Here is a 16990-nt window from a genome sequence, read left to right as displayed (position 1 = left end):
AGGAATTCGACTTCTGAATTCTGTCAGAATAATCATCCCAGCAAAGTCTCTTGATTTTTTTTAATTATTCCTTCATCTGAGGATCTTGAACCTTTCTTGAAATCGAGTGATGAAGTGAAGTATCTTCCTCCCTCGCCTCTCCTCCCTTCCCTTCCCCCAGGACACAGCCTGTGCTGATGTTTAAACAGAATGAGAATGCAGGTCATCTTTCTCCTGTGCCATTGTCTCACTGCTTTGTCCTATATATATATTTTATTGTTCCTTTATGATGGCTATTAAGTGCCTTTGTCTCCTTCTGTGCTTCCGTGAAGAATATTTATGGCTTTTACAGCATGCTCAGGGATAGCCCATTGATAATTATTGAGGAAATCCAGAGATGTCATGTTAAAGCAGCTTTTTGCATACCCACAGGGATTTGTAAATATTTTCGAGCTGGTGGTGTCTGTCTGTCTGCTATGTGTGTCTGATGAGAGGAGGTTCACTGTGCAGTAGAATTAGGAGAGATGCGGGAGAGCATGTAAACCAACATGTCCTCACTGCGGTAGGGCTGCATTTGGGGCTGTAGTCTGAGCAGGATCCCAGCCGAAGCTGTCTCCTTTTGCTTGCATCTCAGGGAAGATGTGGTAAGGTTTTAAATTAGCCAGCAGATTCACACTTCTCTTTAGAACAAATTCATGTTTTTTCGTTCCTGTTGAGTTCCACAGGGCACGGACTTGAAGACATCAGAGCATCTTGTAACGCTATTACAATATTGAACTGTCAACTTACACACACGCAAGCAACTCTCTAGGCAGCCTTCAGTGACCTGCATCTTCCCAGAAAAGTGGATTACTTGACCTGTGCAAAACTGTCATTGTTGTTTGTATTGCGGCAGCGTGCAGAGGTCCCATCTGGGACTGAGCTTTACTGGGCTGGGAACTCTGCAGGCACATGTGAAGAAACACACTGTGCTTTCAAGAGCATTTCATCTGATGGGAAGAGTACCAGAAAAATGGTTAAAGTGCTAGCATCAAGTTCTTCAGCATAGCATATTTATTCCTTCTGTGATCTTGCACAACAGAGGAATAGTAATTTTCTAGTTCTCCAGGGCACTGTAGTTGTAAAGTTGTATGGTGGTCAGAGGGCACTAGATGTGTTCTTGTTGCCAAATCATGTGTCAGAAAAACAGATGAAATGAGAAATGGGTGTTTATGGGAAATTATCCAACAAAATTATTTCTTCATTTTGAATGAAATAGAAATTTGGAATATCAAAAATGTTTATGAAAAGTTCAGTAATGGGTTAGACTATTAATGGTACATTTCCATTTTTAATCAGTGTTTCTAATGATTTTTTTAAATTGATCTTTCAGAACATTTTTTATTTGATTGTTAGAAAATTTAAGAACTCTTTAAAAAAATGTATTTTTAAATTTTCTGTTCTTTTAAGCTGAGAAATCTGTCAAAGTCTGTTGCCTATCGTTTGTGTGAATCTCAGCCAATGCTCTATCCTAACACTAGCAGTCCATTGCCTTTTTATCTCCTCTTGAAGATATTCTCTTAGAAAAGAAATTCCTTTAAGCCCAGAGGTCCACTGGCAGCCCCAATTCTGACCAGAAGGTGCTGCACTGAGGCTTTCCTGTTTCTTCACCTCTACGTGTCTCTGTCTCATCTATGGATGATCTCTAGGTGCTTCATATACATTCCAGACCAGAGGGGGAGAACGTTTATTGATTTATTTTTTCCTTTTTAACTTTTGTTCACTTTCACTTGCCTCCACAAATGACGACTGCGCTGCTTTGTTCACAGGCCATTAACTTTTGAGTGCTGCAGGAACCATCCTGGCCCTTGCAAGAAGCTGCCATTCACTGGGTTGTAATTCTCTCTCTTGCTCCCACCTTATCTCCCACATGGTTTATGTGGTTTCTTTCTGTTTTAATTCCAGATGATGACTGTACTGACTCCTTCACGCCCAACCAGGTAGCCAGGATGCACTGCTACTTGGACCTTGTCTACCAGAGCTGGCAGCCCACGAAGAAACCGGCTCCTATTGCAATTGCCCCCCAGATTGTGGCTCGGACCTCCACCTCTGTCACCCTGGAGTGGTTTCCGCCCATTGATGGCCACTTCTTTGAAAGGTGATCACGCGCTGCTCTGTACTCTTGCACTGAATTGAATGGGAAGGGGAGAAACAGGGGAATGACTCAAGCCCCCACTGCAGGAGCGCAGCTTTCTCATGTGCTGTGCTCAGTCTGGGTTTAAGGCTTTTTCTTAAATTGTTTCATGTTATGGAGGTTATTGATCTGTTTTCTGCTCTTCCTTTCTCAGCCTGTAGCGCTCAGTTGAGGGCCATTGATTTGCCATGTAAAGGGCAAATCTTTTTCCGTATGTTATGGGGGGAATTTTCAATCAAAGATTCTGGCCCTGTGATTCCTGCTGTTACTGCTCTTCACAAATACCTGTGGGTTTTAGCTCTGCCTGCACGTTCCCCATCTCCTCTGGCACATTTCTTTTGCAAGGATAAGGTGAATCTTGTTTCTACTCCCATGACAACACAGAGCTCATGGGCAGTGGAGTCTCACAGGGCAAGGAGGTGGCAGGGCCAGGGAGAGGGACAAATGGTGCCTCCTTCCCTGAGCTGCAGGTCTGAGGTGGGAGCTGAGCAGGGCAGAGTCAAAGACCTAAAACTCTGAGTATCACACAAGTGTCATCTTGCTGCAACCTGAGTAGAGCACATAAGTCAGAGTAGGTGTTTGTGTTCATGTTTGATAGGCATGCAACTATGTGGTACCAATAAAAATTAAATGAAAGCAGGACTCTGGACAAGAGTTGCACCATTTTGCAGTTCATGGCCAGAGCAACTCTACCCCAGGATGAACTAAACAACTGGGTAGTTTAAATACTCTTATGTAGTAGCCACAAGAAGTATGGGAGTGATAGCAGAGAATTTCCTAAATCATAACACCATGGAATCACAGAATGGTTTGTGGTGGAAGGGACCTTAAAGACCAATGATTGTCCTTCTCGCATCACTGTTAACTCACCTTCCCTGTTTGCATTTCTTCTCTACATTTTGCTTTGTTATTTTATCGAGAACAAACTTCCAGTGTCCTTCAGGACTGTAGAAGTACATCTCACAGGAGGCCAAATTTACAAGCATAATAGCACCCAAAGAGCTGTCTCAGCACTTCTGCTTTGTTCAGTGAGAGCACCTTGAAAGCCACTGCCTCCATCAGGGATGAAACTCCTTCCAGCACTGCTACGACACCATGGCCATTTTGGTGGCCGGCTTGCACTTTATCTCAGTAGGCAGGTAGCTGTTATTTTCTGCTCAGATGAGGTTTTCCACCTTTAGCGCAGATTAATACAGGAAGGACAATCAGATCATATTAGGAGCAGATAAAGAGAAATCTTGTGCTCTGAACAATATTTGCTTTAATTGCAGTTTTGCAACTGAATCCTTTTATTCCCTATGTGTGAGAAGAACTTAGGTGAAGTTCTGAAAATTAATTCAAATTTTTTAGCCCATAATCATTTTTAGGTAAATTAAGCTTCTCGAATTTAATTTAGATTTCAGAAGATCCTTATTGTGTGTTAAATAAATACCATCTGGCTCTTAAAACACGTCAATGCAGCGTTAATTGTTATGTAACCAGATATGTCTTTATTACATATTTCTTATAACTCAATCAATATGTTCTTAATAACCCCTTGTTAGTTGCTTCTTAAATAACATACAGTGGATAGTCTGCTAAATCTAATATTTCATAACAGAGTTATCATATGTTAAATAAATAGTGATTTTTTAGACAAAAAAAGAAGTCCTTTGGGTTTTCAAATCTGTGTGCTCAGTATTACTGAAGAGATTTAAAGAGACAGCCTCAAATACTTTGGGTCCAATTTCTTGTTAAATTGAGATTCCCAATGCTAACAGATACAGAAACGTTGCTGTGACCATTTCAAAATATCACTGACATATATAAATGATCCTGTCTAAAACGTGCCCAAATTTCTGATATGCTAATCAAAATAAGGATGACAGTAGTATTATAGTGACTTAAACTGGAAAAACTCACGTGCTGAGCTTCCAGTACCGATATGTCCAGTGCTGCTTGGTTAGAGATACATGCCTGTAACAATTTGTAAAATTGGGTCACTGTGCAAGACAAGTAGGCAGTAAAATTGGCCAAGGATAATCTTATCTGTGTGTGGGAATACTGTAAATCTTTGCAGATATTTTTACACAAAGTGCACACCATGGCCCAAATTTTACTTGCCTCACTTGAATGAATAAACTCATTCACTTCAATGAGACTATTCATGTAAAAAACAGAAGACTGATACTCAACTGCTGAGTGCCTTGGGCCTGGTTTCTAATGCACAGAGCCCCCTTCCATGCTGTTTTGACAGTGTAAAAGGGCCTTAAAAGGATGAATGGCTCTGGCTACATTAGCAAGTATTGTGGCCCAATATAAGTAGATCTCTAGCACAAAACAGTTGTTAATGAAGACCTGACGTCAACACCATAGGGATTTTGCGAGAGGTGTTTTGGCCTAGCTCTGGCCTGGCCCCATGGCATCAGCAGTTGGAGCACATCAGGTGTGGTCCTGGAGCACATCTCCGCTTCGGTTTTGGACAAAGCTGGGCCCAGCTTCCATGCTTCAGGACTGCTTCGAGTGCTGTAAGTGGGGAAGAGGAAGAGTTTCTCTTCCAAAGCTTGCTCCTGATCCAAATTACAATGCTACTATAGGCACACTCAGTGTAGCTCAAGTTCCTTTTATGTCCCTTTTATTCTCTAGGGCTGTGCATAGACAGTGACCTCTGCTTAATGAAAGTCAGGAAGGGAAAATTTAGCCTTGTGTTTAAAGATGTATCACTGGGCTTTGCTGTATCTGTGGCGGGGGGAGGTCCTGACAGGGCTGTGGCTGAAAGGAGATGAAGCATGGAAGTAAAGTCCATTTCCCTTTTCCCTTTGGCACAGGTGCCACAGTATTAGGTGCTCTTCTCTTCGGGCATCAGTTCTAGGAATTACATGATTAATTACATGGATCTGGGGACAGAGTAATGCTAACTCGCGGTTCTTTTAAATTTGGGCTCGCCTATTCTGTGTCCTCACACCTTGCCAAGAGTACCTACTTCTGCGCACAGAAGTAAAATCTTCCTGACAGGCCTTCCTGGCATGTTTAGTGTGTTCAGTTGATGTCTGCCATGTTACTCCAAAGAGTCATTTACCTGCCCAAAAATGTGACAATGTACGTTTGACCCTAAACTGCAGCAGCTGGTTGAGCTTCTAAACATCTCTAATAGTCAAATATATCAAGAATCAGCATTTGTTCTTGTAGCTACTACACACAGGATTGGCATATTTACCATTCTCCATCCTTTCATTAGAAAAAAAGCATGAAAAATGTCTCATGGACATATAATGATATGTAATAATGAAATAATAATAGAGCCAACAAAACAAGTGAAAACAAGTGAGAAAAAGAAAACTCTATTCATTTCCTGGCTGCATCTATTAGATGCGTTCATCTGCTGTCGCTAAGCATCCATTCATGCGCCTCCTGTTTGATATGCGTAGGCAGGATGTAAACAGTTATTGTAATAGGGCTCTGCAGCAAATTCTGCTTGGACAGAAAACTTTGAATGCATCTGCATTCCAAGTTTTCTTTGAGGTGACTGCATTAATTTCCATGAATCTGATGCTATCTCATTCTTAGCAAGCAAATATTTTGGTCAGTGTGGTATCCCAGATCCAGACGGCTGGGCTTGATAATCGCTTGCGTAAACCTTGCTGGAAAGTTTCAGTGCCTTGGAGAGGAGAGCACCAATTCTGAATTTCAAGAAAGCAGATGAAATTTAGTCTGAAAACAGGCAATCTTCAGTGAAAGGATTGACAGATTTTTACTGGTTTTGAGCTGCCCACTGAACTGGTGCTGGCCCTGAAGAGAACTGTCTGTTTTTCAGTAGTGGTCTTTCGATTTTGAATCCACTTCACTGAAATATCATGCTGTAGGAGTGAATTCCTCCTGCGCTCTGAACTTCATAAGCTGGAATTTCCCCAGTACTTGGCTTATTAGAAAACAGAGAAGTCCAGATTTTCCATTACCCTGCACTTTGGGGAGTCATGTGCACCAGTGTATAAGGTGTCAGATATGTTATCATTCTTAATTAATAATGTTTTGAACCAATTTATGCTCATTTTGTCTTGATGTCAGTGGCTACGTAAGGTGTAAGGATCTGGCTTAGGTTTTCATAAGCCTGTAAATGCAATTCCGTAATTAGTTTTGACATTCATGGCTGTTTGTAGGATTTATGTGCAAAAGCCTGCAGACCAAAAACTTTAACCCAGGAATCATCCCCTGTGTAACTCCTTTCAGCCAGTGGAGTTACATCAGGGTTGAGTTTGGCTCCCAGGTTGGAAAAGTAAAAAGAGAAAGTTTGCTCATAGCCTTTCCCACATGATGCTCCTTGTGATTTCTCTTACCTCCAAGTCCTTGCTGGTAAAAGGAAATGTTTGTCCATAAGCCTACAGTTTTTTCCACCATGGCAGCCTGTGATGAAATTGTATAGCTGCTAATTTGAGTAAAAAGCAGTCCTAATTGTGGAAACTTGGCTTTCAAAGCCTTGTCCTCATCCAGGACAAAGTGCTAATGCAGGAGTCTCTTCACAGAGAAACTGAAAGATTATTATTGCAGGCACTTCTATCCTGAATGTTGGAGGATGTGTCTGAAAAACAACTGCACAATAATAATTCTACATTTTGATTTCTCAGTACCTTTTATTCTGGATTTTGCATATATTATTTAGGCAAGCTGAGTTAGAGACTTAAACCACTTCTAATAGCTGACAAATTAAATAGGGAGGCAGCATCATATCAATAGTGCAGGTGGGTGAAGCAAGACAGAGAGAGAAGTTATTTGCAACATGCCCATATTTGTTCACTACCAGTGTTACAGGCAGTGCAATGAAGAGGAGGGCAACTTTGCCTCCCTCTTCTCTGTTCTGCCCCATTGCCACATTTTATTCTTCAGATATTTTCGGCAGGTGCATCCCTTTCTGCACTGTCTGTGATTTCAATCATTTACTGTCTCTTTATGTAGGGGTGGCTGTGGGCCATATTGATATGGATGCAAGTTTTACCATTGATTTCACTCCAGATGCCTCCTGTTCAATTCCTACTTCTGCCTAATTAAGCCAACAGAAAGTTGACTTTCAGATGGGTCTCAGTCAACAAATAAGGAGATGCTAAGCTGTGGAGCAGCTAAGTGTGTGTTGTCCCCAACACCAAAGGGAAATGAGATCACACAGCCTGGGAGGGCTGGGAGAGAAAATTTACAGCCTCAGTGTCCTCAATGAGGATCCAAAATAGCTTCTGCCTGAGGATCACAGTGCCCTTCGCAAAGCAGTGCTGGAATAAATCGCGCAATGAGAGATGGTTAAAATTTGCATAGCTGATTACAGTAATTGATGACTCAATCCATACTCACTTGGGTAGTTCAGAGAGTGCACTATGTGTTATGCACAAATTGTTTGCCTAAAACTTCTGTCCTTTTCTTGATCATTAAGATCATTAAGTTTTCCCTTTCATTTTGAGTTGGCAGTGTTCCTTAAAGCAGAACAATGAATTCTGAATAATAAGCAACCACACATTCTGGGTCATACATGGTTCCAAATTGTGTGACTCCCAGGAATGTAAGGATGAACTCTGAGAGCTGCATTCTCAGCTGATAAAAATCAGCTTAATGTTATGGAACATATTAGAGCTATTCCAGTCTACCTCAGCTTAAAACCTGAACTGTGAATGTATTAGCAAAAATATTTGTGAATTGGTGTTTAACTGGGTTTTCCTGTTCAACCACTTCTGTTGATGGTACTTTATTGACAGTAGCTGGTGTTAGATGTATTGTGTATGTGAAGTAATGTTGGTGTCGGGCAGTGAAGTCCCTTTCTTAATGCCATATCATGCCATCTGATGGTGTGGAGCTGTAAGATATTCCAGTTCAAAAAGAGCCATCCACTGGTGCCAAAGCTGCCAGGTATTGAATCCAGTTTCCCCTACGGAAAGGATTCAGGGCATATTCTTTGCTGTATGTTCACAGCCCACTACTCTTCCAGGCTTTTAATGATCTGGGCTGTGGTACATCTGCAGAAGCAGGTCCTTGCATACTTAACAAACCCGTGCTTCACAGAGCAGCTCTGTCTGATGGTCTCAGAGTTTGGGACTTTACCCTCTCCTTTAATGACCAGTAAGCCCAAGGTCTTCACAGTCTTGAAGATACTGCAGATTCAAGCCATAAATCCATGGTGGAAGCTGAAATAGATCTGAAATCTCCTGAGGCTGGTTACTCTGCTCTAACCACTAAGCCACACGTATTTTCTTTTGTCAGGGTTTAATCTAGTTGCAGTGTGGGGTAAGGGGTGGGGGAAAGATGTAGCTGAGCATGATTTCACAGGTTGCTGTCATTTTGTGTTGGATGGTGGCCTCACAGATGCCATCTACACAGGCCTTTAGCCCAAACCTACGGAAGGTCAGCAACAGAAAACACTCTTGTCAGTGCTGTGAGAAAAGAGGGTTAAGTAGAAATGAATTCTAAGTCTTATTGCTTTTAATGTAGTTGAATAAGCAGCTCATTCAGCTGTTACTAAGTTGGTGTGTTTTCCTGTTTTCCTGGCCTCCTAGAGAAGTGGGATCAGCATGTGATCTGTGTGCAGAAGGAAGAGTCCTGGTGCAATACGCCTTCAGCGCCTCTTCCCCGATGCCCTGTGATCCCTCGGGGCACTGGAGCCCGCGGGAAGCAGAAGGTGAGTCATGGGGCTGGGTCAAAGACATGGTTGGGAGAAGTCAGGTCAGAGCAAAAGGCGAGCCACAAAGAAAGTAGGAAAACCTGTGATAGAGTAAGTGATTGTACCTGTATGGAGCATGAACAAAACTAGAGGACAGATGAATATGCTGTGCCCCAACGTCATGCCACTGACTGAAACACCTATGTTTTGGCCCCTGTGTCCTGACCCTGCCCATGAATTAAATGAATTCCGGGAGCTGAACCTGAATTTCAGAAAGCAGCAGAGTGCCAAGAAGTGCTGACCATTCACATCTGCCAGATGAATTCCTCAGGGGAGCTGTTTACTCCTTCTACTCCAACTCCAAAAGTAAAGATCTGCATGTTATTTATTTGGGCCTGATTTCTGCTGCCTTTGATCACACTGAATCATAATGGACCATGCCAGCAGACACGCTACAAAGAGTGGAGATTGCCCTTTGGGCAAGTGCTCTGCAGCATGAATGCAGGTGACTACGTCAAGCCCAGTCTAGTTCCGGGTGTTTTGCAAGACATACATCCTGCTCCTCTTAGAGGGTGTTGGAGGGAGAACAGTCTGCAGAGCTGGTCATGCAATGTCATTAGTTCTCCATCATTAACTCTTCTCCATATGTACCTTCCATTAAATAAGTAGGAGGATATGGTAGTACATATTTAGGACTATACCAGGCAGAGTTCAGTAATCACAAATTACGATTTGGAAAGAGGAGAATATTATTTCAATCTGTCCATCACAAGCTATTCCTTTGGGAGCAGCACACTCTAGACCCAAACTTCACTGTAAATGTGCAGGTGAGCTCATTGAACTCAAAGGCCAATCCCTGGATTTTGCAAACTCATTATACCTTTGCATATTAAGGGCTTCTCTGTCCTGTAGCTAGAGTATGTGTGAGTTATTCTACAAGGAAGATTATGTGTAAACTAATATGGTAATATATGCAGTGCTGGCCCCAAGAAGCCCTTCCTAGTCCTAAGGATCAAAATGTGCAGCAAGCTTTGTCCTTGCTGCTTGATGGGACAAGATGTATGGTTAAGCATCCTCCACCCCATGCACCCATCTCCCAGGGTGGGGGCCCAACAGAGGTTGTGATTCACTCCAACTCACCTGTCTAGTTTGGACAACCAAGGGGCTGGGCTGCCAGGCTCAGCGCAGAGCACACCTGCCCCTTAGGTGGATCTTGTTGAGGAGCTTTGACCTGGGAAGCAGCTACGAGTGTGACTGGATTGTCAAGTAAACAGGATTAGTGAAGTCTGGATCGCTTGCAGTAGAGGTGCAGGGTGGAAGGTGGAATTTCCACTTAGCCAAGGATTACAAGACTTCGAAACCTGGTTTCGTTTGGAACAAAACCTGCAACTTTTGAAATTCTCCATGAAGGAAAATTAAAAACAAAAAGTGTTTGAGGCTGACCTAAATGTTTTGTTTAGCTCATATAATTCCTCTTTCATGAACTTTGGTTAAATTATGACATTTGAAAATATCTCTTTTTAATATACAATCTAGGGCAAAAGCAATTTTTAATTTCAGAATTAGAAGTGTTTCAGAGTGCAGAAGTGAAACAATTTCTTCCAAAAATGTCAAAACACAATGTTTCAATATCGTTAGAACTTTCATCTTGTTTTCTCTTCCAGAATAAAATTTTGGCCAAATAAACCCAATTTTGCAAAGCGCTTTGATTTTGAAAGAGCTACGTATTCCATCAGTTCCGTCAAAATTTCTCCAACAGGCTCTGATCTGAAAACTTCTAGATTGCACACATCTTGCCAGCGGCATCATTCCTAGAGAAACTAAGCTACTCTAAGATTTATTACTCAGCTGCTTTTTGCATTTAATTTCCTCTTCTTACAGTGTGTGCCTGCATGTTCTTAACTGTGAAGGGTGCAGTCTGATCCTTATCTCTCTGATTCAATTGCTGTTGTGCCATTGCTCTGGAAAGAAAATTTGGGAATCCTATCCTCTTACTACGGTAATAAGTTGTCTCCACTTCAGGGTAGAAAATATACCATGTGTATGGTATTTGTTGCTCTGTAATTTTCTGTCATCACTACCACACTCCCTGACATTCAGGATCTCTGCCTATTTGCACTTGGTCTGAGTTACAAATAGCACGGTTAGATCATTGTCTGCCTCCTTTAATTGTCTATCTGTGAGTACTCAAGCATGCAAGCTTTAAATTCACTTTCTACAAGCGTTCACGTGTGTAAATCTCCACTGCTTGAATGTTCATGGAAAGTGAATGTAAAAGGGTCATGAGTATGGTCAAAATGAACTTATTTCAGATGACACTCATGGAAAATGTTTCATAGTACTCATGCAGCTTCTTACTAGAAAACCACATTTCTCATGTGTCTCTGAAGCAGCTCTGAACCTGATTGGTCTGATTTCATTTTCACTAGATCTCATAGCGTTGCTAAGCTGCACAGTTAGCCCAGGTAGCTGACAACAACTGTGGTCTGGACTACGTGAGCCGTGCCCATTGCAAAACTCTGCCATGGGGACTGTGCCCTTCCTAGTGCCCTGCTTGTGCCTGAGCATGGTGGGGTCCAAATGCTGGGCTGAAATATTTTGTGATGGTCAGCCAGTTGTGCCCCTGGCATAAGCGGGTGTTTGCTCCTCAGCAGCAGTTGTGGGAAGGCACTGGAGATCAGGCAGTTCTGATTTACCTTCACCACAGAGCTAGAAAGTTCTAACCTACCTGGATTCTCACCAGCAACACCAGTTAGATAAATAAACCTTACAGAATCTCCACAACTCAGTCAAAGGGTTTCTTTATGTATGAAAAGTAATTTTGGCTCAAGCTCAAATAAGTACCTTTGCTTACTGTGCAATACAGTTCCTACTGTCTAGCTCACTATTGACTAAGAGAAGTGTGAGAATAGAATAATAGAATAGAATAATATTTTTTGCTGCCTTAGGCTGTTCTAGTGCCTTGCCTTTCCCAGTGACCAATATTTCACTCCAGAACAATTCATGCTGTATTTGCAAATGGAGTTGCCTCAGTTGGAAATTAGAGTGCCACTCGATGGTCCCTTTGTCTTGACCAAGTAAGAAAAGTGGCAGGTGAGTTGTAGCTGTGACAGTGGCTGCATCCCAAGAGGCTGCTTATCCCAACTGGCCTCCCCGTACAAGTGTGTCAAGTCTTTGTCCCTGTGGCTGGGGCAATGGGGGGCCATGAGTGTTTGCTCCCAGCCTCTTTGCTTCACAGCATGATGAAGGTTTGTGTTGACGTACCGGGCTGTGGCTGTGGCCAAATATATGGTGGAAGCCTCCTTCCCAGGCTACCATCCTTGCTCTCTAACCAAGAGATGGGATTTGACTTCTCCTTACAGGCCTCACATTCACATTTTATTTGTGTTAGGCAACACATGATGCTGTATGAGATGCTGTTCTATGACAAATCTTGCCGATGATCTCATAAGCCAAAGGATTCTCAGAAGCTGAGTGCACAAGGGCAGAATAACTTCTATACCATTTCTTTTTCTATACAAATATTTAAAATTTTCAAAGCATTTACCCATCTCTAGAAATTTAGTTACGTGGAATAAGCTTTCCAGCCTCTGCCACAATTAAATGAATATTTCTTGCCCAGGTCAAAGTGTCCAATGATATTTAAGAAAGGGATTCAATTTTTTGACTTCATTGAGGTTTTTAGCTATGGATCACTACAATCAAGCTCCCATTTGGGGGTAATTATATGCATTAAACTCCCTGGAGACTGAGTTCAGTTCATGTAACTCTGGGGATCACACCCTGATCTACCAAAACATTTAGATTTATTCAGTATTTAAACCTTAGAGAGGCCTTGAACTGGCACAGGTGAATTTGCAGGAACCCAGGTGGAGACCACTTTTGAAAACATGCCAGGCTGTGAGCCATTAATCAACTCCACTTTCCTAGCTGTGAGATGGCAACGATAAGATTCGCAAATCTTTTCAAAGCACTTTGAGATCCTGGGGTTAAAAACCATCTTCTTAAGGCAGCAGTCAGGAGCTTGCTGCAAGTCTATGAGAGTCATTGGAGGTCTCAGCCAAACACATGCAGATGGCAGCAAGTGCTGTGAGATAACGTGAGTCCAACGGGGTATTGACTACTCAGAATGAAGATTCACAGCCCTTGCAAGCTTGCCAGGAGGGGAAAACCTGTGGAACTCTGGCTTTCTTCAAAAAGCATCGCTGCTGTGGTCTCTCCAGATGCTGAGGTTTATGGCATTCCCACTACTCTGTGGCATATGAGGAGGAGAGGAGGGCTATAGGGTGTGTGTGGGTGAGGGAGAAGCTTTTAAAGTTGTGCATCTGCAGGACAATTGCTCTGGATCCTGGGGAAGATTGCCTGAGATATCAGGAAGTCTATTCTGCATCTGGGCTCGTTTGGTATGAACAGCAGAATTCCCAGTGTGGTTTATCCTTGACAAAAGGGGCACGTTTCTAGCACTTCACTGGTTCCCAGACAATAAGAATAGCCTTCACACATTGCCCTTTTCTCTTTAAATTAGTAGTGATGTCCTGTTTGTTCATGTTTGCCCAGCGCTTTATCTTGCTTTCTTCCTTGGTTGCAAACAGCTGTGCTCTTTTTTATTTTTTCTTTGCCTTCTGCATTTCTCTCCTCTCATTATCTTGCTTTATCTTTACTTTTCCCTTTCTTCTTTTTTTGTGCTTTGCCTTCTCCCTATTCTGCTTGCTCCCTTTTTTGTGTGATTATTTGGGAAGAAAGAGGAAATTTATGACTCTCACTGGATTCTGTTACCAACTGTTCCACCCATATGACCTCTTTGGATCTTGCAGTTCATGACTCTGTGCCAAATTGTAGTGTTACCATAGTATTTGGGAACCCAGTGAGCATTGTGGCTTTCGTTAGCTTTTAGTATTACCTCCCATGTAGTTGAACATGGCCAACGGTGAGAAATGTAGAAGTGCAAGTGCCTGTTGTTTCATCACAATGAGCGCAGAGACAGCTCAGACCTGTGCTCCATGTGCTTTCCAAAAAAAAGGGGTCTTGCACCACGTGCTAGGTTAGCCTGTAAATGGCATAGGAGCTGCCCCTCAACAGCACAGTGCAACAGCTTCTTGGAATCAACAAAAGCTCTTTCCTTGTCTTTGTTAGAGAGAAAATGGTTGTATTTTAGAGTGAGAGGCAAGGGAAATAAGTGGGAGCATAGAGGTGAACTGAAGGCAAAGTGACTCTGTATCAGGTAAAGTACCAAGTGAAAGGAATAGAAAATATCATTGTTTTGCACAGGAGAAGACACTAAAAATAGCAAATACAGGACCAGATGCCCTCACACAGTATATGTTGGGTGGTGTCTACTCCAGCTGGGCACTTTAACTGGGTTTGCATCTCTTACCTGTCCAGAAGACATTGGTGTTATCTTCCTCCTCTCCATGCTGGCCATGCAGATTCTGCTCAAGAAAATAGTTGGTTTCCTGGGCTGATATGTTCTCTTGCCACCAGTCTGTCTTTCAAGACTGATGCCAATGATAAACCATGTTCTCTAACTTCTTTTGTCCCCTGTCTTTGCTTGCTTCTTTCCTTCCAGGGCACCCTGATGTAGAGCAGCCTTGTAAATCCAGTGTCAGAACATGGAGCCCCAACTCGGCAGTCAACCAACACACGGTGCCCCCAGCCTGTCCAGAGCCTCAAGGCTGCTACCTGCAGCTGGAGTTTCATTATCCCCTGACTCCAGAGTCCCTCACAGTCTGGGTGACATTTGTTTCCCCAGACTGGGACTCCAGTGGAGCAGTGAATGACATCAAGTTGCTCACCATCAGCGGGAAAAACATTTCTCTCGGGCCACAGAACGTTTTTTGTGACATCCCATTGACCATAAAGCTGGATGCAGGACAAGTGGGCGAGGATGTGTATGGGATCCAGATCTACACTCTGGATGAGCACCTGGAAATTGATGCTGCCATGCTGAGCTCTGTCCCCCACAGCACTCTGTGCGCTGACTGCAAACCCATCCAGTACAAAGTGGTTCGGGACCCTCCTTTCCAGTCTGGATCTCCAGTTGTCGTCTCAAACCTCAGCAGGAGATTTGTTGACACGTAAGTACTGCTTGCCAGACACCTGAATAGACCTGTCCAGAGAAAAAACAATAACCTGTTTTCTTCTCTTCCTGTTAATGTCCAGCTTCAGAATGAATTGTTAGGATTTTGAACTAGATAGAAATACCCGTTATCACCAAGAGAGGATGGTCTCATAGTTTCTGTCTGAAACCTGGAGCTCAAGTGAAATAGCCTGAGGTTTCACAGATAGTTACTGAGAAATTTCCAGACTAGTTGTGCAGAGACATGGAAATTCAGGCTGTGTTTAACCAGAAAGGATATTGCAAATTACGTGAGCTATGATAAGTTAAATGTTTAGGATAACCTAAATGAGGACCTCTGGAGTAACGTGGTCATCATTTCCTTAGAAATCTTTTGAAAGTAGTATTTTGATGGAGGAGGAGACAGAATGGCTTTTAGGGCTGGAGCACCAATTGACTGCTAAAGAAAGAATGCAAAAAGATACACTTGCATGTTCAGGTATATAAATGTATTTCAGCTGCTTCAGTTTTCTGCTTTTATGTGTCACTAAAGCAAATTGTGTTGGAGCAAGATTGCTCTAATGTAGTGATACACTGGTTTGTTGTAGGGACTGAGTTTCTTCCCAGATGCAGTTATGCTCATCTAGTCAAAGAACATGTGATTGTTGAGGAAAGACCAAATTCAAAATATTTAACATTTTCAAAGGGACCCATGGTCTACCCGTAGGCATTCTACAGCAACAAGAAAAATATCTTTTGCATAACACGATTCCCTGGAAATGATTCACTCATCTGTGGGAACAACATGAAGCTCTTTTGAAAAATGAACACCAGATAAAAGGAAACCTGCTAAGAAAACTGCACTCTAATTTAGAAAAGATGATGTGATTAGTACAGCTAATATCAAGGAAGCATACATCATTATGGTCTTCTAAAGCATATTTAAATATAATAAAACTGATTAATTAACAATTCAGTAATCACGAACTACCATCCCTTTCATGGCCCAATTATACAGCTCAGAAGATGCAAATTGTCCCTACGGATTTAAAAATTCAAGGTAACTAACAATAATGAATGTATAAACAAGACCCAGGACATCACTGAGGTTGTGAGTTTGCTGAAAGTTAAGCATGTGCTTAAGTGCTTTCTTGGGTTGTAGCCTTGTTCCAACAAGTGCTGGCACTTAACATGAGATGAATATTGGCATATTGGAAATGTGGAAAATGGTGAATTTTCCCATGGTTTTGCTGTGAAAGCATCTTTGCCTGAAACCTGGCCCACTCTCATTGGAAAATGGGACTGGTTTGGTTTGAAATATTTGCATACCTTAGCACAAGTTCCCACAGAAACAGGTCCAGTTTTGAGTTCATAACAAAATGGGAAAATAAAATTTAAAAAAAGAAGCAAAAAAAGAAAACCTCCAAACTTAACTTGTATCCTGAGTCCTATTCCTTTGTCTTTTATTGTGATTTTGTGTGTCACTTCTAGCTTATAGCTAACTGAAGTGAAAAGGTGCTCTAATAATTAAATCAGTAGCCAGGGATTAATGAGAGTTTTCCTGTGCGTCATTGAATAAACCATATGCGGTAACATTGCTGTACCTGTGTACCTGTCTGTGTGTCTCACCTAGTTACATAGCCAGCTAAAAATCAGACATAAAATTTACATCAGTCTTTCTGGGCTCTACCTGTGATCAGTAGAACAGAAACGGGTGCTCCCGGAGGCTGACCCAGTCAACTCAACCAAACCCTTGCATCTGGCTGGCCTCAGGCTCTCTATGTCTTTCCAGAGACTACACGGAAAATCCTGGCAATGAGCTGTGATGAGACGCTTGGAAAGCTAAAACGAAGTTTTTAGTCACTGGTTGAGGAGTCAAGGATGCAGATTCTTAAGCATTCATAGTTGGTTTTGATTCAGGACTTCTGCATGTGTTTGAAGTGCAGTGATGTTTTTATCCTCATATGCACATGTGCACAGCACTGACCCCTATCCTCTGTTGAAGGAGGGTCATGCAGATCTGTAGGCTGATGCTGTATGTCCAGGCTGCTGCTGGACCATACCTTGAGATGCAGCAAACTCGCTGAAACTCTGCATGGGCTTGTACTTACATGGTAGATGTAAAGGCAAGATTAATTTTCCATTAGCTCCTTGTGTGAACAGTAGCCAC

The 16990-nt window shown here is 42.3% G+C and overlaps 1 protein-coding gene across 1 annotated transcript in view; it reads left to right on the top strand.

The window, feature by feature from the left end:
* The window catches only part of PAPPA (pregnancy-associated plasma protein A, pappalysin 1), a 175200-nt gene that overhangs the window by 59231 nt on the left and 98979 nt on the right, over positions 1-16990 (top strand). The window contains exons 5-7 of the mRNA XM_010189570.1: positions 1924-2116; positions 8662-8783; positions 14332-14839. Of these exons, the coding sequence (XP_010187872.1) occupies positions 1924-2116; positions 8662-8783; positions 14332-14839 (823 nt within the window). The remainder of the gene's footprint in view (positions 1-1923; positions 2117-8661; positions 8784-14331; positions 14840-16990) is intronic.

This window comes from Mesitornis unicolor, unplaced genomic scaffold (genome assembly GCF_000695765.1).
Source record: "Mesitornis unicolor isolate BGI_N332 unplaced genomic scaffold, ASM69576v1 scaffold8578, whole genome shotgun sequence".
In the NCBI taxonomy this organism is placed as follows: Eukaryota; Metazoa; Chordata; class Aves; order Mesitornithiformes; family Mesitornithidae; genus Mesitornis; species Mesitornis unicolor.
This window is presented reverse-complemented; position numbering and strand designations above follow the sequence as displayed.